The sequence below is a fragment of the Callionymus lyra genome, chromosome 6 (assembly GCF_982586985.1).
Source record: "Callionymus lyra chromosome 6, fCalLyr1.hap1.1, whole genome shotgun sequence".
Taxonomy (NCBI): domain Eukaryota; kingdom Metazoa; phylum Chordata; class Actinopteri; order Syngnathiformes; family Callionymidae; genus Callionymus; species Callionymus lyra.
Genome location: NC_141823.1, coordinates 35,125,987 through 35,142,091, shown reverse-complemented (window position 1 = coordinate 35,142,091; position 16,105 = coordinate 35,125,987). Strand labels below are relative to the sequence as shown.

Here is a 16,105-nt window from a genome sequence, read left to right as displayed (position 1 = left end):
ATGAATAACTTAACTGGTACATTTATATAGTTTTTTTTTTTTTTTTGATACAAGAAAGTCTTAAAATGATATGAGTAGTTATTAAGACTACAATATATCTACTTTTATTACAGGCAGGGATAGTGAGAACTCCATTGTCACTGTAATTGATGGACTCACATGTGCCACAAGAGTTCAAGGTCAACCACTCTCTTAACGGGTCATTATTGAACACACACTGTCATGTCGCCTGCTCATGTATTTCAGTGGTGTTTGGCCAGTTTGCAGTCTTCCAGACAGCAATGAATGACTCAGTGGAGCTGTTTGATGGAGCAAATGAGAACGCTCAATTACTCAGCTCTTTGGCTGGGTCGCATTCGGGTGAGTTTCCAGGATTGTGTTATCTAATGAGGTTAAAGAAATAACCAGTTGTCGTAGATAATTAGGACAACAATATATGACATATTATTAATATTACATATTAATATATACAAAAGCTGCTTCGAGATAGGATGCATCATTACTATTTATTTGACATAAACATTAACTTTGAGCAATCCACTGTGATAATGTCTCTTTAGGCCTTCATAATTACATGTTTGACTTTAAAAACCTTTGAAAGTCTAAGGTTGAGTTTTCATCTGTCACAAAACCACACAAGAGTTCCACTAGATGAATGATTTCTATTCAAATATTTGGCTCCATCTTAAGTCACTATAAAAGAGAAGCAATATAGATGTAATTTCTAAGCAATTGTGGCTATTAAAGATCACAAAAATACAGAGGAAAAGGAACTACATTGTTCGGAGCCACGAGAACCAGGATACTGTCTCACACATTCATATTACCACAAACTATTTTTCGCAAACATTCACCCAATACAGGGGAGGCCAACCTCAGTCAGAGCCTAAGAGCCACATTATTTTACTGGATTACCGCAAAGAGCCACGTCATACACATGGGCACACATGAACATCGCCTCATCCCTTCCTCACACACACATAGACCTCTGCTTAGCCAGATTTATTGTAAATGTAACACACCAACCTGATAATGACAGAATTTGACTTCCACAGACCACGGGCCAGTCATTTTCAACAATGAACATTGTGTGCACTGTCTTACACACACAAACTCTCAGTTTAACCAAGTCCACAAACTAAAATATAATAATTAAAATGTAGTTTTTCTCTTACTATGCATGTTGCTAAGTGGAACTTCTGGCATTCCTTGCTTTGAACAAACCTCTTCCGATCTGGCTTGTATACAGTTGTTGACACTCGAAGCAATTCTTTCACATGAGTGTCAGTCAGAACAGATCGATGCTTTGATTTCATGTGTTTCAGGAAGAAAACACAGACTCGCAGACGTATGTTGACCCAAATATTGAAAGTATCTTAAGCGCAGCCTGTTTGACATTGGGGTTACTAGGTTTAATGATTTGGACCCGAGGTTCACATTCACTGCACTTGTGAGTGCGTTCACGGAAAAGGACCAGTACACAGACATTTGTGAGAAATTCAGCAAATAGAGAAGATCTTGAGGTGTGTTCACAGCCGAACATGAATCCTCGCTCACTGAACGAATCTGTGCCAACATAAAAACTAAATGTTCTGTAGCAAAGTCTATCATAGAATCCCTCCCACCGGCACGGTCGCAGCTGAGTTTAACTGAACTGAGAAAGGAATGAAGTTCAGTACGTTCACTCAAAAGATCGTTCGTTCCAACAAATCGTTCGAGAACGACACAACACTAGAACGTTAGAGCCGCATGAAACCAGGCAAAGAGTTGCATGCGGCTCGGGAGCCGCGGATTGGCCAGGCCTGACCTAATAGCTTATAAACTATCACACATACAGACGCACGTGCCTCGCTGCAGCTAATGATGGTTCTAAATGTCAACCATACCAGACCACGCTTTCCTCATTTATCACTTACAATGCTGGTGTGTGTGGCTCTAAGCAAGTGTGTATGTCTCATATTTGAGAGTCAAACACTATTAAAGGTACAAGCATATTTTGATGATAATTAGGATCATTTGTTCATTTAGTACGCAGAAAAAAATCAAAGGCAGACAAAGAATATTAAATTGTAATAACTGTTATTTAAATGTGTGTGTAAAATTGTATTCTCCAGGAGAGACGCTGCCTCTGGCAACTTCTAATCAAATAATGCTGCGCTTCAATGCGAAAAGTGGCCAGTCAGCAAAGGGATTTCACTTTGTCTTCCAAGGTAACATTGAGTTTTATTCCTCTGTAAGCTTAACCTTACTGACATACCTAATCGGGATTGTTTTCTAGCTGTACCCAGGACCAGCGACAGCCAGTGCAGCTCAGTGCCAGAACCCAGATATGGACGAAGGATAGGTTCTGAGTTCTCTGCCGGCTCTGTCGTCCGGTTTGAGTGCAGTCCGGGATATCTGCTGAAAGGGTCCAGTGCTATCTGGTGTCGCGCCGTGCCTGGTGCCCTTGCACAGTGGAATGCATCTACACCAAACTGCATTGGTAACAATGATGACAGAGAGATTATGTAGCAAGAGCAACATGCCTTAAAGTTTTAAATGTCATTCTTCTACACCTCAATTGCTAACTACTGAAAACATTCAAACATGAAAGCATATTTTTGTCGAGGCTCATGTGTTTTTATTCTTCAATGACTTGTCAAAAGTAGAATTAAGTCAAATTTTATACATTTCATGGGTTTTGATATTAAACAATGTTTTATATGGATAGAAACAGGGGGCCACATTATATACTGTGGCTGTTATGAGGGGCCCTCAAACCAAAAGAGGAAACGGACATATAAATAATGTTATATGATTGGAACATTTAAAGATAAAAAAATGATAAAAGGACATTAAAAAAAAAAGTTTATTTCGTAAATCTTACTTCATTTAGTTGTACGTCATTTTATTATAGTTCATTTTATTATAGTTCATTTTATTATAGTTCATTTTATTTTAAGATTTTAAAAAACATTGCATATTTCATATATTTTACCATTTCAAATAAAATACATGAAATGCAAAACAAGTGTTATTTTGCCATCATTGTATTTTATTTATTATTATTTTAAATACATATTATTTAAAAATATTATTTAAAAAAAGCACAACAAAAAGTATAAAACAAAAACCCATTAAAAGGAAAAATAAAAGGAAAATAGGGGAGAAAAAAGATATTAAATCAAAGATCTTCAAGAAAATATATGTACAGAAATGCATGATAAAAAAATGACATTAATAGAAGCGGTAAATAAATTGTGTAATATATCATTTTATATACATTTTATTAAAAAAATATATTATGAAAACACTATGAGAAAAAAGATATTCAAACAAAGATCTTAAGGAAAATATATGTAGGGCTGAACTAGTAATAGTATTTATGGATAGCGACATTATTAAAAGGCCAATTTTTATAATATTAATTTAAGTTCCTTCGGGCCTCACAGATGGAGTCAGGGGGCAGTGTGTGGACCCCCGGGCATGAATGTAGCAGCCAACGTTGCCTGTCTTATTTTGGATACCATTGTCTAAAGAGATGATGTTGGTCTTAACTTCAGAAATAGAGCATGTAGACAATGAACATGTTACTGGTGTGTAAACCTCAAGTGACATAATAATGCTTAATTAGCTATTTGGGATTACTGTGTGAATTTACAGGATGTAGAAATGCAACATTCATGACGGATCGCACAGCATTTTTATCATGTGATGAGTGACCTTAATAGTCAAGTTTTAGTAAACTGAGTGCAACCTTAACACTAATGTGAACCTCTTTGTTAATAATAGTTCCATGCAGTGGAAATATGACGGATCGCCGTGGAACAATACTTTCACCTGCCTATCCAGAACCATACCCCAATAGCCTGAACTGTGTTTGGAGAATACATGTCAGTGAGGGAGCTGGAATACAGGTATCGATGTGTGTCATCACTAGGGATGTGTACTGATAATCTGTACCGTGATCGCACCGGTAGGGGCTCATTTCATTTTTAGCATATATTTTTCCTGATAAAATGTTTTTTTGTCTCACGTAAAAATATTCAACATTTATTTAAAATCTAGTCATGACAGTGATTAGCAGCGGTCACCCTGCATCAGAATTTTTCCATTGTGTTATTGAAAAAATAAAATAAAATAAAATAAAATTATTGAGCACATTTCATCTTCTTGCTTTGAGAACCATTTTGGGCACTGTTTCAAAAGTACCAGTAAAATATATAAACCTAAACAGTATCTATTCCTAATCATCATCTATCTGTGCCAGATCAAATACACAACGACTCAGACATTCTCTAATTGTACTACTCCTGTTTTAGATTCAAGTCATCACATTCGCCACCGAGCACAACTGGGATTCTCTGGAGATCTATGATGGTGGTGACATGACAGCTCCTAAATTAGGATCATTTTCTGGTATGACAAGATGCACAAACACACACACACACACACACACACACACACACACACACACACACACACACACACACACACACACACACACACACACACACACACACACACACACACACACACACACACACACACACACACACACCCACACACACACACACACACACACACACACTCACACACACACACACACACACACACACACACACAAACACCCACACCCACATAGACACACACACACACTCATGCCTTAACTGACAGTGTCACAAATGAACACGCTCGAATTCTCGAGCTCTGTGATGGATGAGATGTGACAGTTCCTGAACTGTACAAACACATGCCCACACAAAGATTGATACACACAGGGATCTGTGATGAATTAGAAATGACAGGTCTTCAACTATAGACACGGTCAAACTCACACACACTGGTACACAAAGTGCTCACTGGGGGGTTGTGACTGAAGAGCAGTTACTTACAAAAAAGTAAAATGCTCCAATCATATTGTACCTTTCATCCAATGTTACAGAGAGCTTGAGTAAAGAATGTGAAGAGAGAGGAGAAGAAGAAAGAATGATATAACCTTTTGCAATTTCCCTCTGGACTCTCCTCAGTGACCTGCCCCGGGCACATACCTGTCACACACCTATCCCACACAAAGCTCACTACCCACAGGAAGGTGCAGACAAAGTCTGAAGTTTCTGCCCTTCTCAGAGAGGCACACTAGGGAGCCGCCCACTCTAACAACTTTGATCTGGTCTTGGCCACTGCTGTCCGACTCTCCTAAAGACACTTAAGTGCTTCATGTCAGGGGAGGTTAGGGGTCAGTTACCTTACTAAACACTTCTTTGGCATTTAGGGAGAGTCAACATCTCAAATTCTAAGGGCCATTCTAAGGCCAAATTTAAAGACAAGCTAAGAAGGCACTGTAGATGTTTAGTAATGTATTCACACGCATTTTGTGCTTTTATATAATATATATATTATATTTTATACCATATATAGTATATTTTACACTATATATTTTTTAATCTACGCTCATTCCATGGATGTATACAGTTAGTGGTATAAGACTATAAAATAGATTTGATAGCATTATTAGTGAAATTAACTGAGACAGCAGGTGGCAGCAGCCTACCTCAACTTACTGGCACAATACACTATCTTGAACACTAAAGTGTGATGAATCAATCAAAAGCTACGTCTTTCCAGATGGTAAACTAGAACAGCACCAACATATTATCATGTGGTTTGTGTCTCATTAATAAACATTGTTTGATTGTTTGTTATCTTACAGTCGATAATACTAAATAACTTATTTTTTCATTATACATTTGTAGGTTATAATTTATAATTTTAAAGTTAAAGTTTTGTTTTTCTTTCAAGTGATATTGTATTTCAAACCTGTGGGTTAGTTTACAACACTCACAAACTCAAAAAACTCACATTTCTATTATAGTAAATGAAAGTATAAGTAATTAAAATATATGGAATGATAGTAATAAAAAGGACGAATAGATATAGTCATTATATTTGGATAATAGTCAGACTTAAGGAAATAATCCAAGTTCTTCGTCTTTTTTCACCCGGGTCCAATGTTATGAGTATATTGAACCTTGTTGTCTGTCTTTCCTTTCTGAAAAGGAACAACTGCTCCGGCACTTCTAAACTCGACATCCAATCAGCTGCTCCTGCACTTCCAGAGCGATATCAGTGTGGTGGCAGCTGGCTTCCACCTTGAATACAAAAGTAAGTTCAAGCTTTCTGACAGATCAAGAGTCAACAGAAACAAAGGGTGCATAAACTATGGCCAAAAAAGATTCACTCACTCGGAGCAAAACCATCTAATGTGGACTCACAAAAGTCAGTGACCTGGATCGGAGTGGCCTTTAAGCGAACTTGTACACGCACATACACACCTGTGCAAATATCTATGCAAGCGCTTCTTCTTTCACAAGGACACAACCATTTCTCTTCTGTTGAGTTTACACAAACCGACAACTTTCCTCGACATTTATCTTGAATCCTCAAATTTGTGTCATGCAGTTACACGTTTGTTTGCCTGTCAGGTTTATAGTTTCCTCTGCTGTAGGTCTGACTCCAAATCATTTACGAGTCAGCGGACATGTCCCCTCATGATACTACTTTATTGTGTAGCTTAGATTTTGTTTCTATACATGAACATCATCACTGAGTTAGTCATCTCAACTTCCAACAACTCGGTTGTATTTTATTTTTTTCAGTATTGGCGAAATTAAAACAGAATTGCAACATTCAAACCAGAAGCCTTTAGGCTAATTACTATTGAATTTGTCTTGATTCAAGACTTTTTACAGGGTGAACCATCGTTATACACCATTTTTTCATTTAGAATTGTGTAGACCCAAGGCGTGCACATTACAGGGTCAACACAGGGTAACTTCTTCAGTCAGACCATATGTCAATTCCTCCCATCATTATATAACTTGAGATGGCCTTTAAGCTAGAGTAACTCTACGGCAGGACTTTTTCATAAATATAAGACCTTTCACCTACTCTCTGAAACAAAATGGTGTGAAAGATTTTTATTTTCAAACACCCCACAGCTGTAAGAGTTAGAGGTAGGTAAAATATAATAAATAAATCAGAGGCAGCTGCTTGTCTTGGGAGGACTAGTAAGGTTTAACAACTGTATCTGAGCTCTGGTTGATTAAAAACCATATCAAAAGTGAGCCAGATTCGAGCATGTGATTGTTTACCTGCCGTTGACTTAAATATTGATACATTCTATCTCCAACAAAGAGGTCTAGGTTTTGCCTCTTTATTCATATTAAAGTTTTCTTTTTTTATTTGAAACTGTTTTCGGTACAGATCTTTTGTTATGGTAGCCTGCTGACAGTTTTGACTGTTCTCCAGTCTTCCTCACAGCTTCTGTTTCTTTGTGTATGATGTTTTTTTTAATATAAAAGCTGATCGGCCTGAGAAACTCTTAAACTAAACCCATAATTGCCGCTGGCAGAGAATGGTGTCCCAGGTGTGTGGAAACATGTATTCCCCCTCGTCCCTGTTGACCAGTTTGCCCTCACGCCTCCTTATTTCTATGGCTTCTTTGATCCATCTTCTGTTCATCTCATTTGTTGGTTTCAGCTGTGATGATTTCCCCTGTCCCAGTCCATGATGTAATTATTTCTTCTGCAGCGGTCTTTTTTGTTTTTTCAAGACATGTTGTATGGGTTCCGTTGTTTCTCTGATGTATGGTAGCATTATTGTTTCCCAAGTTTGATTTTCTTTTTTTTTTTTTTTTTTTTTCTTCTGTTCAATTTATTTGTCTGGATTATTTCCTTTGTTTATGGCCCAAATCTTTTATATTCAAGTAAAGTTAAAGTTAATCATGTTCTCTTGGAAATTAAAACCAAGACCTAACATATTTAGACACAGATGCCTGCTACATTTACACTGCCTTGTTCATTATAGTTACACTGCCATCTGTTAGTGTTTAACTGGGCACAGTCATGAGCATCATGCGCATGATTGATTATGAAGATGATGCTGTCTTCATTTTTCGCTGACTTAAGAGGTTTTTTTTCCAGCAGATGACAGGATGAAATACGGGGCTCGCAGGCCTTTCCTCAAATACACACTTTCCAATTGCAGACTAGCAGCTACCACTGTTTAATAATCAAAGGGAAGGAATAAATTGTTCAAAATGACTGAGCTGGTCAACCAAGTGGACAGATTTCATTAATGAGATATCACCATCTTGGCTATATCAAATAACAGTACAGAGGACTCCAGGAAAAGAAGTTACAATTTCAGCTTTCGTTCCCCCGTCTATAACTAAGGACTTGTTTTTTGTGATTGATTAGTCAAACTTATCGTGATTGCAACATATTATATTTAAATTCAGAGACAAGTATTCATCATAGAAATAGGAAATAAAAAATAAAATTGTTTTTTTTTTGTGTGATCTTTGACCTCATGAGGCCACATAAATACGTAGACAAGAAGCCTCTGGGCCAAAATTTCCCCAGGTCTACTTTATTTTAAACTACTGCAATTGTATTTTTGTCCAAAAATGTATGGGGCTGTATTGTGGACTTACATATTAAGCAGTTTTAAAAGGTAATATTTTTTTAGCCACTTGTAGGATCATATTGAATCTGTCACTTTTTTATGTTGTTCATTCAACATTGTTTTTATTGTTTCTATAGAAGATTGGTAATTATTCCAATGTTACTATTGTTGTAGTGCACTTTAACCCTGTTGTCCCTAATTTCAATCCTGGTCAGGCCACTCAGCCAAGAAAACGTAAAAGAAAAAGTATTTTCCTAGTTGTGAATATAATGTGTAGATAAGTACTGAAAGTTAACATTATTTAAAAATAAATTAAACATAGAACATTATGTGATATCTATTGATGCTTTAAAATGAAAAAATAAAAACATTGACTCAAATATTTAGGTCAAACTAATTTTTTCTTTTTTTTCTTTTTACTTTTTAAGCTGTTGGTCTTACTACGTGTCCTGAGCCAATGATTCCGGCCAATGGTATCAAAACTGGGGACAGATTCATGGTCAATGAGGTTGTGGCTTTCAGTTGTGAGCCTGGCTACACCTTACAGGTAAATCAACGGAATGTCAGATAATTAAATTGTTAAAATATCATGTAGAAAGTTAATCTCTTTTTTTCCAGGGCCACTCTCATATATCCTGTATGCCTGGGACTGTCCGCAGATGGAACTACCCGCCACCTCTTTGCATAGGTACTGATGTCAGGGGTGTATCTTTGAATTACATTTACTCTCTGTGTACCTACAAACAAGTCTGAGAAAAACTAGTGAAACAGATAAATGCTCTTTTAGTAAGAAAATGCTAAATATGTTGTGTAAATAAAAGTCTTCTTTAAATGTTCGTGTTTATTGAGTCTCTCGAAACACAAATCATTCCCAAAAAGTCGATAAAGCGAAACTCCAGAGCGAAAAAACGTCCCAAAGGAAAACCAAAAGCGAAGGGGAACAAAGGGGGAGTCCAGACTGCAAGCCATCTAAAATACAAAAAAAAAATTTACCGACTAGGGTGGTTGTAATAAAAATGCAGATTGGGTTTACCAAGCAACAGGCAAACATTGAGTTTACTTACAGGTTTATTAACGAAACAACTATTGCAAAATAAATAAGAGCTCCAGAAGGGTCCAGAATCGTAACATTCCATATCACAGTCCAAGTCAGCAAAATCTGGCTGAGAATTTTTTTTTTAAAACTGAAAAACAAAGAGAGGGGTGGTCAGGGACAAACACACACGCTAATAAACAAAAACAAAAAACAGGCACAGGCACTAGGTGAACTAAAAACAAGATAAAAGGTAATTTAGAAACTCGAACAGGAGAAGAATTCAAACTTGACATACGATGTTGCGAAGATTATAATCTGGCGCCTGCTTCTGGGAAAGGTGGGGCTTTTAACTCTTCATCTGATGGTTGTTTGCGTGAGGAGCCAAAGCTATAACAGAAACAAGCTTAGTGGTTCCGAACAAACTCAGGAGGAACAAGTGGAACAAACAGAAAGTGTGTCACAATGAAATCTCAAGACATGACAAAACTACCACAAATGATAAAAACTAGACCGTTTTAGTCAGGTTTATATTTTTTGCTATAGATTATCTAAGATTTTGCTTTACAAAGCATTTATTATCACATTTAAAATGTAATAACACAAAAGTAAATATCTAATCAATAAAATTGTAGTTAAAATGTGAAATACTTTCTCAATATTTAACATATATTTGCACATTAGAGCTGACTTTCATTTGTTCACACAACTTTCATGTTTGTTTGATTTTTTGTTCACTCTGATTTGTTTTATACAAAACCATCATGATTTAAGGTATATTTGCTGTTTTTTTTACCAGCTCGATGTGGCAGTGTGCTGTCAGAGATGAGTGGTGTCATCCTTAGTCCAGGTTTCCCTGGCAACTATCCCGGCAACTTGGACTGCACCTGGCAAATCACCCTGCCAACAGGATACGGTGAGTATGATGGGATCTAAGAGATAATGAGACACCCCTTCAACTAAACAATATTGATCAAGCTTGAGGTTATAATCAACATCGTGACTCATGACGTTGTTGTTCTTTTGTATTTATCTTATTTAATTCTTGAAAAGAGTCCTATAAGGTGCAATAAATGGTCAACAGTCAATGGTTGTTAAAATAGTTTTCTTTCTTTTAAGGGGCTCATATTCATTTCCAAAACTTTTCTTCTGAGGACAACCACGACTTCCTCGAGGTCCGTGCGGGACCTCAGCATAGCTCTTCTCTTATTGGACAGTTCAGTGGCTCTAAGTTACCACCGCAGCTGCTGAGCACGACCCACCTGACCATCATCCACTTTTACAGCGACCATTCAGAGAACAGGCCGGGTTTTAAACTGACATACCAAGGTGGGTGCTTAGATAAAGGGAAAAGAAGAATTAAACTGTACTGCACATTTTGGAGAATTATTATGGAATTTAAAAGAAACATTTGATAAACATGTGTTCTAGAAAACATTTCTGAAATCAATTGGGAAATACAACACTGTCAGTTATTGGTTATTCATTTTGATTTACATATGTTTTTCTCCTCTCATTATTAAAAGAGATGGGTTGTTTTTGTACCTCTTTGAGAGCTCAGTGTTATTTCTTAAGTTAAGTTAAGTTATAGGCATAAGTGTTTGATTTAAAAACCAAAGAGATGCACACTTATGCTCCATTACAACAATAACAAGGGCCACATCACACATGTGCACACAAAAAGTTATCACTGTACTCTCCTTCAACTTTTAGAAAACGTACCTGTTAATCTTCACATGAATGTTGTTTCTTTGTACTGGTAAACAAACATTTACAAAGTTTGTAATGATTGTGTAAGGTACATCAAACTCCTGGCCCATGGGCCAATTCTGACCCACCGAGTGACTAGTTTCCCTTTAATTCATATTGATATCTTGACATATATGATTTAAAAAAACTTAAAACTTAAAGCACATGGAAGAAGAAAGATGGGTTTAGTTGTTGCCAGTATCAGAGATGCATTATGCTTAAATGATCTTCCAGTAATTGAAAGGGAGACTCATGTTCTTTTTAGATCTATGTTTCAAGCGTTCAATGGATTTCATTTTTTGCAGCCCATAACTTGGATTGTTTTTAAAATGTTGGCCACTCCTGTAATAATTTTGGTTACTGCAAAATGGCAGGAAACATAGTTTGAAGCAGTGGCCAACATTTGGCACCAAGAGTCGGTTTAATATGAGTGTTCAACAACAGCAAAAACTGCTTTTAAACTATATCTTACCAAAGGCTAAATCATCGGCAGCTCTCATATGTTTTTCTGAAAAAAGATGGCCTCATATAGACTGTGTTTTTTTTTAGTTAACAAAGTGACATGACTTTGCTTCTTTGGACAGCCTACCAACTTCAAAACTGCCAGGATCCTGCTCCATTCCCAAATGGTGACATCATCAAAAGTGACTACAGTGCTGGACAGTCAATCACTTTTCAGTGTTACCCTGGTTACGTTCTGATTGGTCACACAGTTCTAACATGTCAGCATGGCACCAATCGGAAGTGGAACCACCCAGTTCCTCGCTGTGAAGGTAAAACTGAAGTTGTTTTGTCATTAATATTGAGGAAGTCCCTGGCATGTTCATTAAAGCACCATTTCATCAGAAAAACTGATTTCTTTCTCACTTTACCACATGAATTGCAAAGCTTTTCCACTGTTCAGGATATTTCATGTCTGATACATGCCTGTCTTCAACAGCGCCTTGCGGCTACAATGTCACGGCTGAAAATGGGACCATTTACTCACCACAGTACCCGAATGAATACCCAAACTCGCTGGATTGTTTCTGGTTTATTACCGTTCTGCATGGACATGGAATTTATATCAACTTCACCTTGTTACAGACAGAGCCCGTTACTGATTACATCACTGTCTGGTGAGTCTGCATTTGATCAAGCTCACCAACATGAAACAAACCCATTTTATTCTGCAAAATGAAAGAAACAAACTAGAACTGGAACATATATTCAAGCGTAATTTTTCAATAAAATAACTGTTTAAAAAAAAAAAAATTGTAATTAAAGTAGTGCATGTCATGATTTACCGCATTCATTGCTCACTCACACTTACTTAATTTACTATTTAAAATACCTGACATTTTCCGGGTTTAAATGATCCACTTACAAAATCATATGACCAGAAAATGACATGGTTTAGAGGGAGAATGGAAGAGGAGAGAGTGAATTCAGGCAGATTATGATCTTTTATCAATGTATAAATGTATCACCTTGACCCTAGGAGAACAGATTATTAGAATTTCAAAGGGGGAGTCTGCCTCCCTCTGTGCCCATTTATAATTAACAGAAGTAGCTCCCTTACTTATTATGTTATATGTATATATATATATATATATATATATATATATATATATATATATATATATATATATATATATGCTGTGAATATCACTGAAACTGGATTAATTAATTTAATTTTCATGGGGGGTCTAGTGACCTCCTTCGGCCCCTTTTCCAATGACCTGATGCAGTTACCATCCCCTCTAAAACCTTCCCTGAGAGGTCAGTAGTCTACATGCTAATCTATCTTTACCGAACTTCCTTGTCGTATGTCCACAAACTATTCTCTGTAATGGATTCAGCTCAAGGTTCAGATTATAATCCCTGCAGTGTTGGAGTGTTGCATTTACAATGGTTCCACTAACCAATTCAATCTTGTTCAGCAAGTGCAATAGTGAGTACTCGCTGACTCCAGCAACATTGGTGAGATTCACAATCTGTAGAAAAAGTAATGAAAGCAGGGCTTGGCCTGGCTTCACTGTTCCTAGGGGACCTCCAAAAATGTCTTCATATGTATAATAGATAAGGTGTAGGGGAACCAAGAGTCACGCTTGAGGAGCCAGCAGATCAAAAACATGCTCAGGGAAAGTAACACAATCACAGCAGGTTGCGATGGCTTTTAAATCTCGCTAACAAGCACAACCGTGGATACATCTTTACACAGTGTATTAATATTAACATTTTGGGTCCTTTTCTAAAATTATTAAAAATGTGAACATTTTGAGGACATCAAGTCAATTAATCAAGTAATAATTAATAATCAAGTAATAATTGGCAATTAAGGTGATTAACGAACAAACACTTTTACCTCCTTAGTCTCTATTTTACACTTGTACACTTGAATGAACATTAACAGTATAAACATATATTAGTTATATTTCATTGTGATTTAGGAATATAGCAACAATTTAACGATTAAAGTAATATGATTATTATCATTTGAACACGATGACCAATACATTTACCTTCAAAACTCTTCACACAGATCAAACAACATCAGCCTGTGTGGTCCAATCAATGGAATCATTTATTGTTTGTTTCACACAAACTGAATACGGTGGACAAATTATAAATAATGACTCAACCTCTTTTACAAACAACAGGGTTGCCTAGAAGAAGTTGAAACATTTTGTACATGTGTCCACTGTATGCAGTTTGTTTCAAACAAACAAGAATAGACAAGTTGTAATTGTTTAGGCCACACTGGCTAATGTAAACTGTAAACAAGTGAGGAGTTTAGGAAATATGTGAAAGATATGAGTGATTGTGTTCAGACTTCTTTAAAAAATGAACTTCGCAAAATAAATTATATCTTTTACAGTCAATTTGCTGCCACAAGTAACACATTTCACAGTCACAAATGTCTCCTTGGAGTTGTTTGTTTGATGTAGTGTGTTTTGGGCTATTTTTGGCACTTCTTTGCTCTGTGATTTGGCTTTTCATACAACACTCTGGATGTTGTTGACATTTTTAATTACTTTTGGTGTATTTCTGCTCAGTAATCCCTCAGTAAATGTGTTTACAAATGCTCTTGGAATTCAGTTACGGAAGCCTCATTTTATTTAATTCTGCTCCATGTCATACTTTCTTTTAAATTGAATTAACTCGCTGACAAACACACTCAATTTTTTTTTTTTCTACAGAGACTTTTTAGTTAATTTAATCTAAGAAGATGGTATGGGTATGTACATAGATTTGATGTGTGTTTATCCTTTATCTACAGATGTTATAGTATGTTCAGTTTCAAACCCATACAACTTCTGATCTACTCAAAATGAAACTATTTATTTACAAAAATGAATGTAGAAAATGAATGAAATATAGGATACAATTAAGAGCCAGGAGAGGTGCAATCTTCATATATGACAGTCAGAATTAGTCTATACACTTCTGCTCCAACTTTATTCTTCTCACTCCTCAGGGATGGTCCAGATGCTTCCAGTTCACAACTAGGAGTCTTCAGTGGCAACACAGCATTGGAATCAGCTTATAGCACAAGTCAGCAAGTGCTGATAAGGTTCCACTCCGACTTCTCCACAGGAGGATTCTTTATTCTCAACTTCCATGGTGACCGACATTTACAAAATATTGACGATCCATATGGTTTACAAACAGCTCTTAACTAAAAATGTTTAGATTCAAGATGAGATTAGAAACTGGTTCCTACATCCTTGTCAAATTTATGGAAGGAAAAAAGACTGGTATTTTTCCACGTTTGTCAAAAAAATAATCCCTCACTACAACGACAAGAGAGATTTAGAGAGTGCATCTTATTACATCTTAAATTTGATGAGTTTAGTAATATTAGTATAAGTATAAGTATTTAGCAGTAAAATGTTGTTGCTCCCCAGCTTACCGTCTGAAGAAATGCCCTCCCCCGCCTGCTGTGGAGAACGCCGAAATAGTCCAGGAAGATGAAGACTTCCAAATAGGTAATAATCCTGTTTGAGATACTGTGTGTATGACTATTAGTAAACAAAACAAACAGCAATCAAGTGCAAGATAAATATAACAACACTTTTATTATTTCAGTTTAATATGGCCTTGATTTCAGAAATAATCACATTTTTATTTCCAAAGATTTCTGAAAGCCAGGTCACAGTGATGAAACAATGAATTATACTGAAGACTGACTTGTTATAAGTAATTGGTAATATATATATATGAGGTACAAAAACCCTTCATTTCTCTTATAAGGCAACCCTGGAACAAAGTTGACAGCATAATTCCAAGTAAAATCTTTACATTCAATCAACAATAAACAGTGGGTTAAGTTTGGAGGTAGATGTGTTTCTTTATTATTCAATAAAAAAAAAGTTACTTTAATCCAAAAAATATAGACTTAAATTTTTTTTTAAAAGACAATCTTCCTACCTATACTATGGTCCTGCCACAAAAAAAATGTAATCAAATAAAACACAAATATAAATATATATATATCATTTTTTTTTATTAAAATATTTTTTTTTTATTAAAAATTATTATTTTGATTGAAGTAACTTTTTTTTTTGATTGAAGTTACTCTTTTTTAGCTGACGCAACTTTTTTTTAAAATTGAAAACAGTAGTTATAGTTCCCGGACGGAAATGTTAGGTTGGTACAGAACATGACTTGCAAAATCTGGCAAAATATCAAACATAACAATTTAACATATTTTGTTTATTTTTCTTGAATCAACAAAAAGACAGATCTTGTGAATTTAATGTAGCTGCCCCTCTAGGGGAAACAGTACCTTATTGGCTAAAATACAATATTTCAATCAAATATTTCAATTTAAAAATAAATTCTGAACCCAAGATTGACTGAGGTTTCTTATCATCAGTCATTGAAAAATGT

At 36.0% G+C, this 16,105-nt stretch overlaps 1 protein-coding gene across 1 annotated transcript in view; it reads left to right on the top strand.

The window, feature by feature from the left end:
- The window catches only part of LOC148078931 (CUB and sushi domain-containing protein 1-like), a 462,769-nt gene that overhangs the window by 389,739 nt on the left and 56,925 nt on the right, over positions 1-16,105 (top strand). The window contains exons 34-47 of the mRNA XM_087792967.1: positions 247-360; positions 2,115-2,210; positions 2,279-2,482; positions 3,772-3,896; positions 4,302-4,398; positions 6,040-6,144; positions 8,877-8,995; positions 9,067-9,136; positions 10,281-10,397; positions 10,601-10,810; positions 11,815-12,003; positions 12,171-12,348; positions 14,691-14,836; positions 15,121-15,201. Of these exons, the coding sequence (XP_087649093.1) occupies positions 247-360; positions 2,115-2,210; positions 2,279-2,482; positions 3,772-3,896; positions 4,302-4,398; positions 6,040-6,144; positions 8,877-8,995; positions 9,067-9,136; positions 10,281-10,397; positions 10,601-10,810; positions 11,815-12,003; positions 12,171-12,348; positions 14,691-14,836; positions 15,121-15,201 (1,851 nt within the window). The remainder of the gene's footprint in view (positions 1-246; positions 361-2,114; positions 2,211-2,278; positions 2,483-3,771; positions 3,897-4,301; positions 4,399-6,039; positions 6,145-8,876; positions 8,996-9,066; positions 9,137-10,280; positions 10,398-10,600; positions 10,811-11,814; positions 12,004-12,170; positions 12,349-14,690; positions 14,837-15,120; positions 15,202-16,105) is intronic.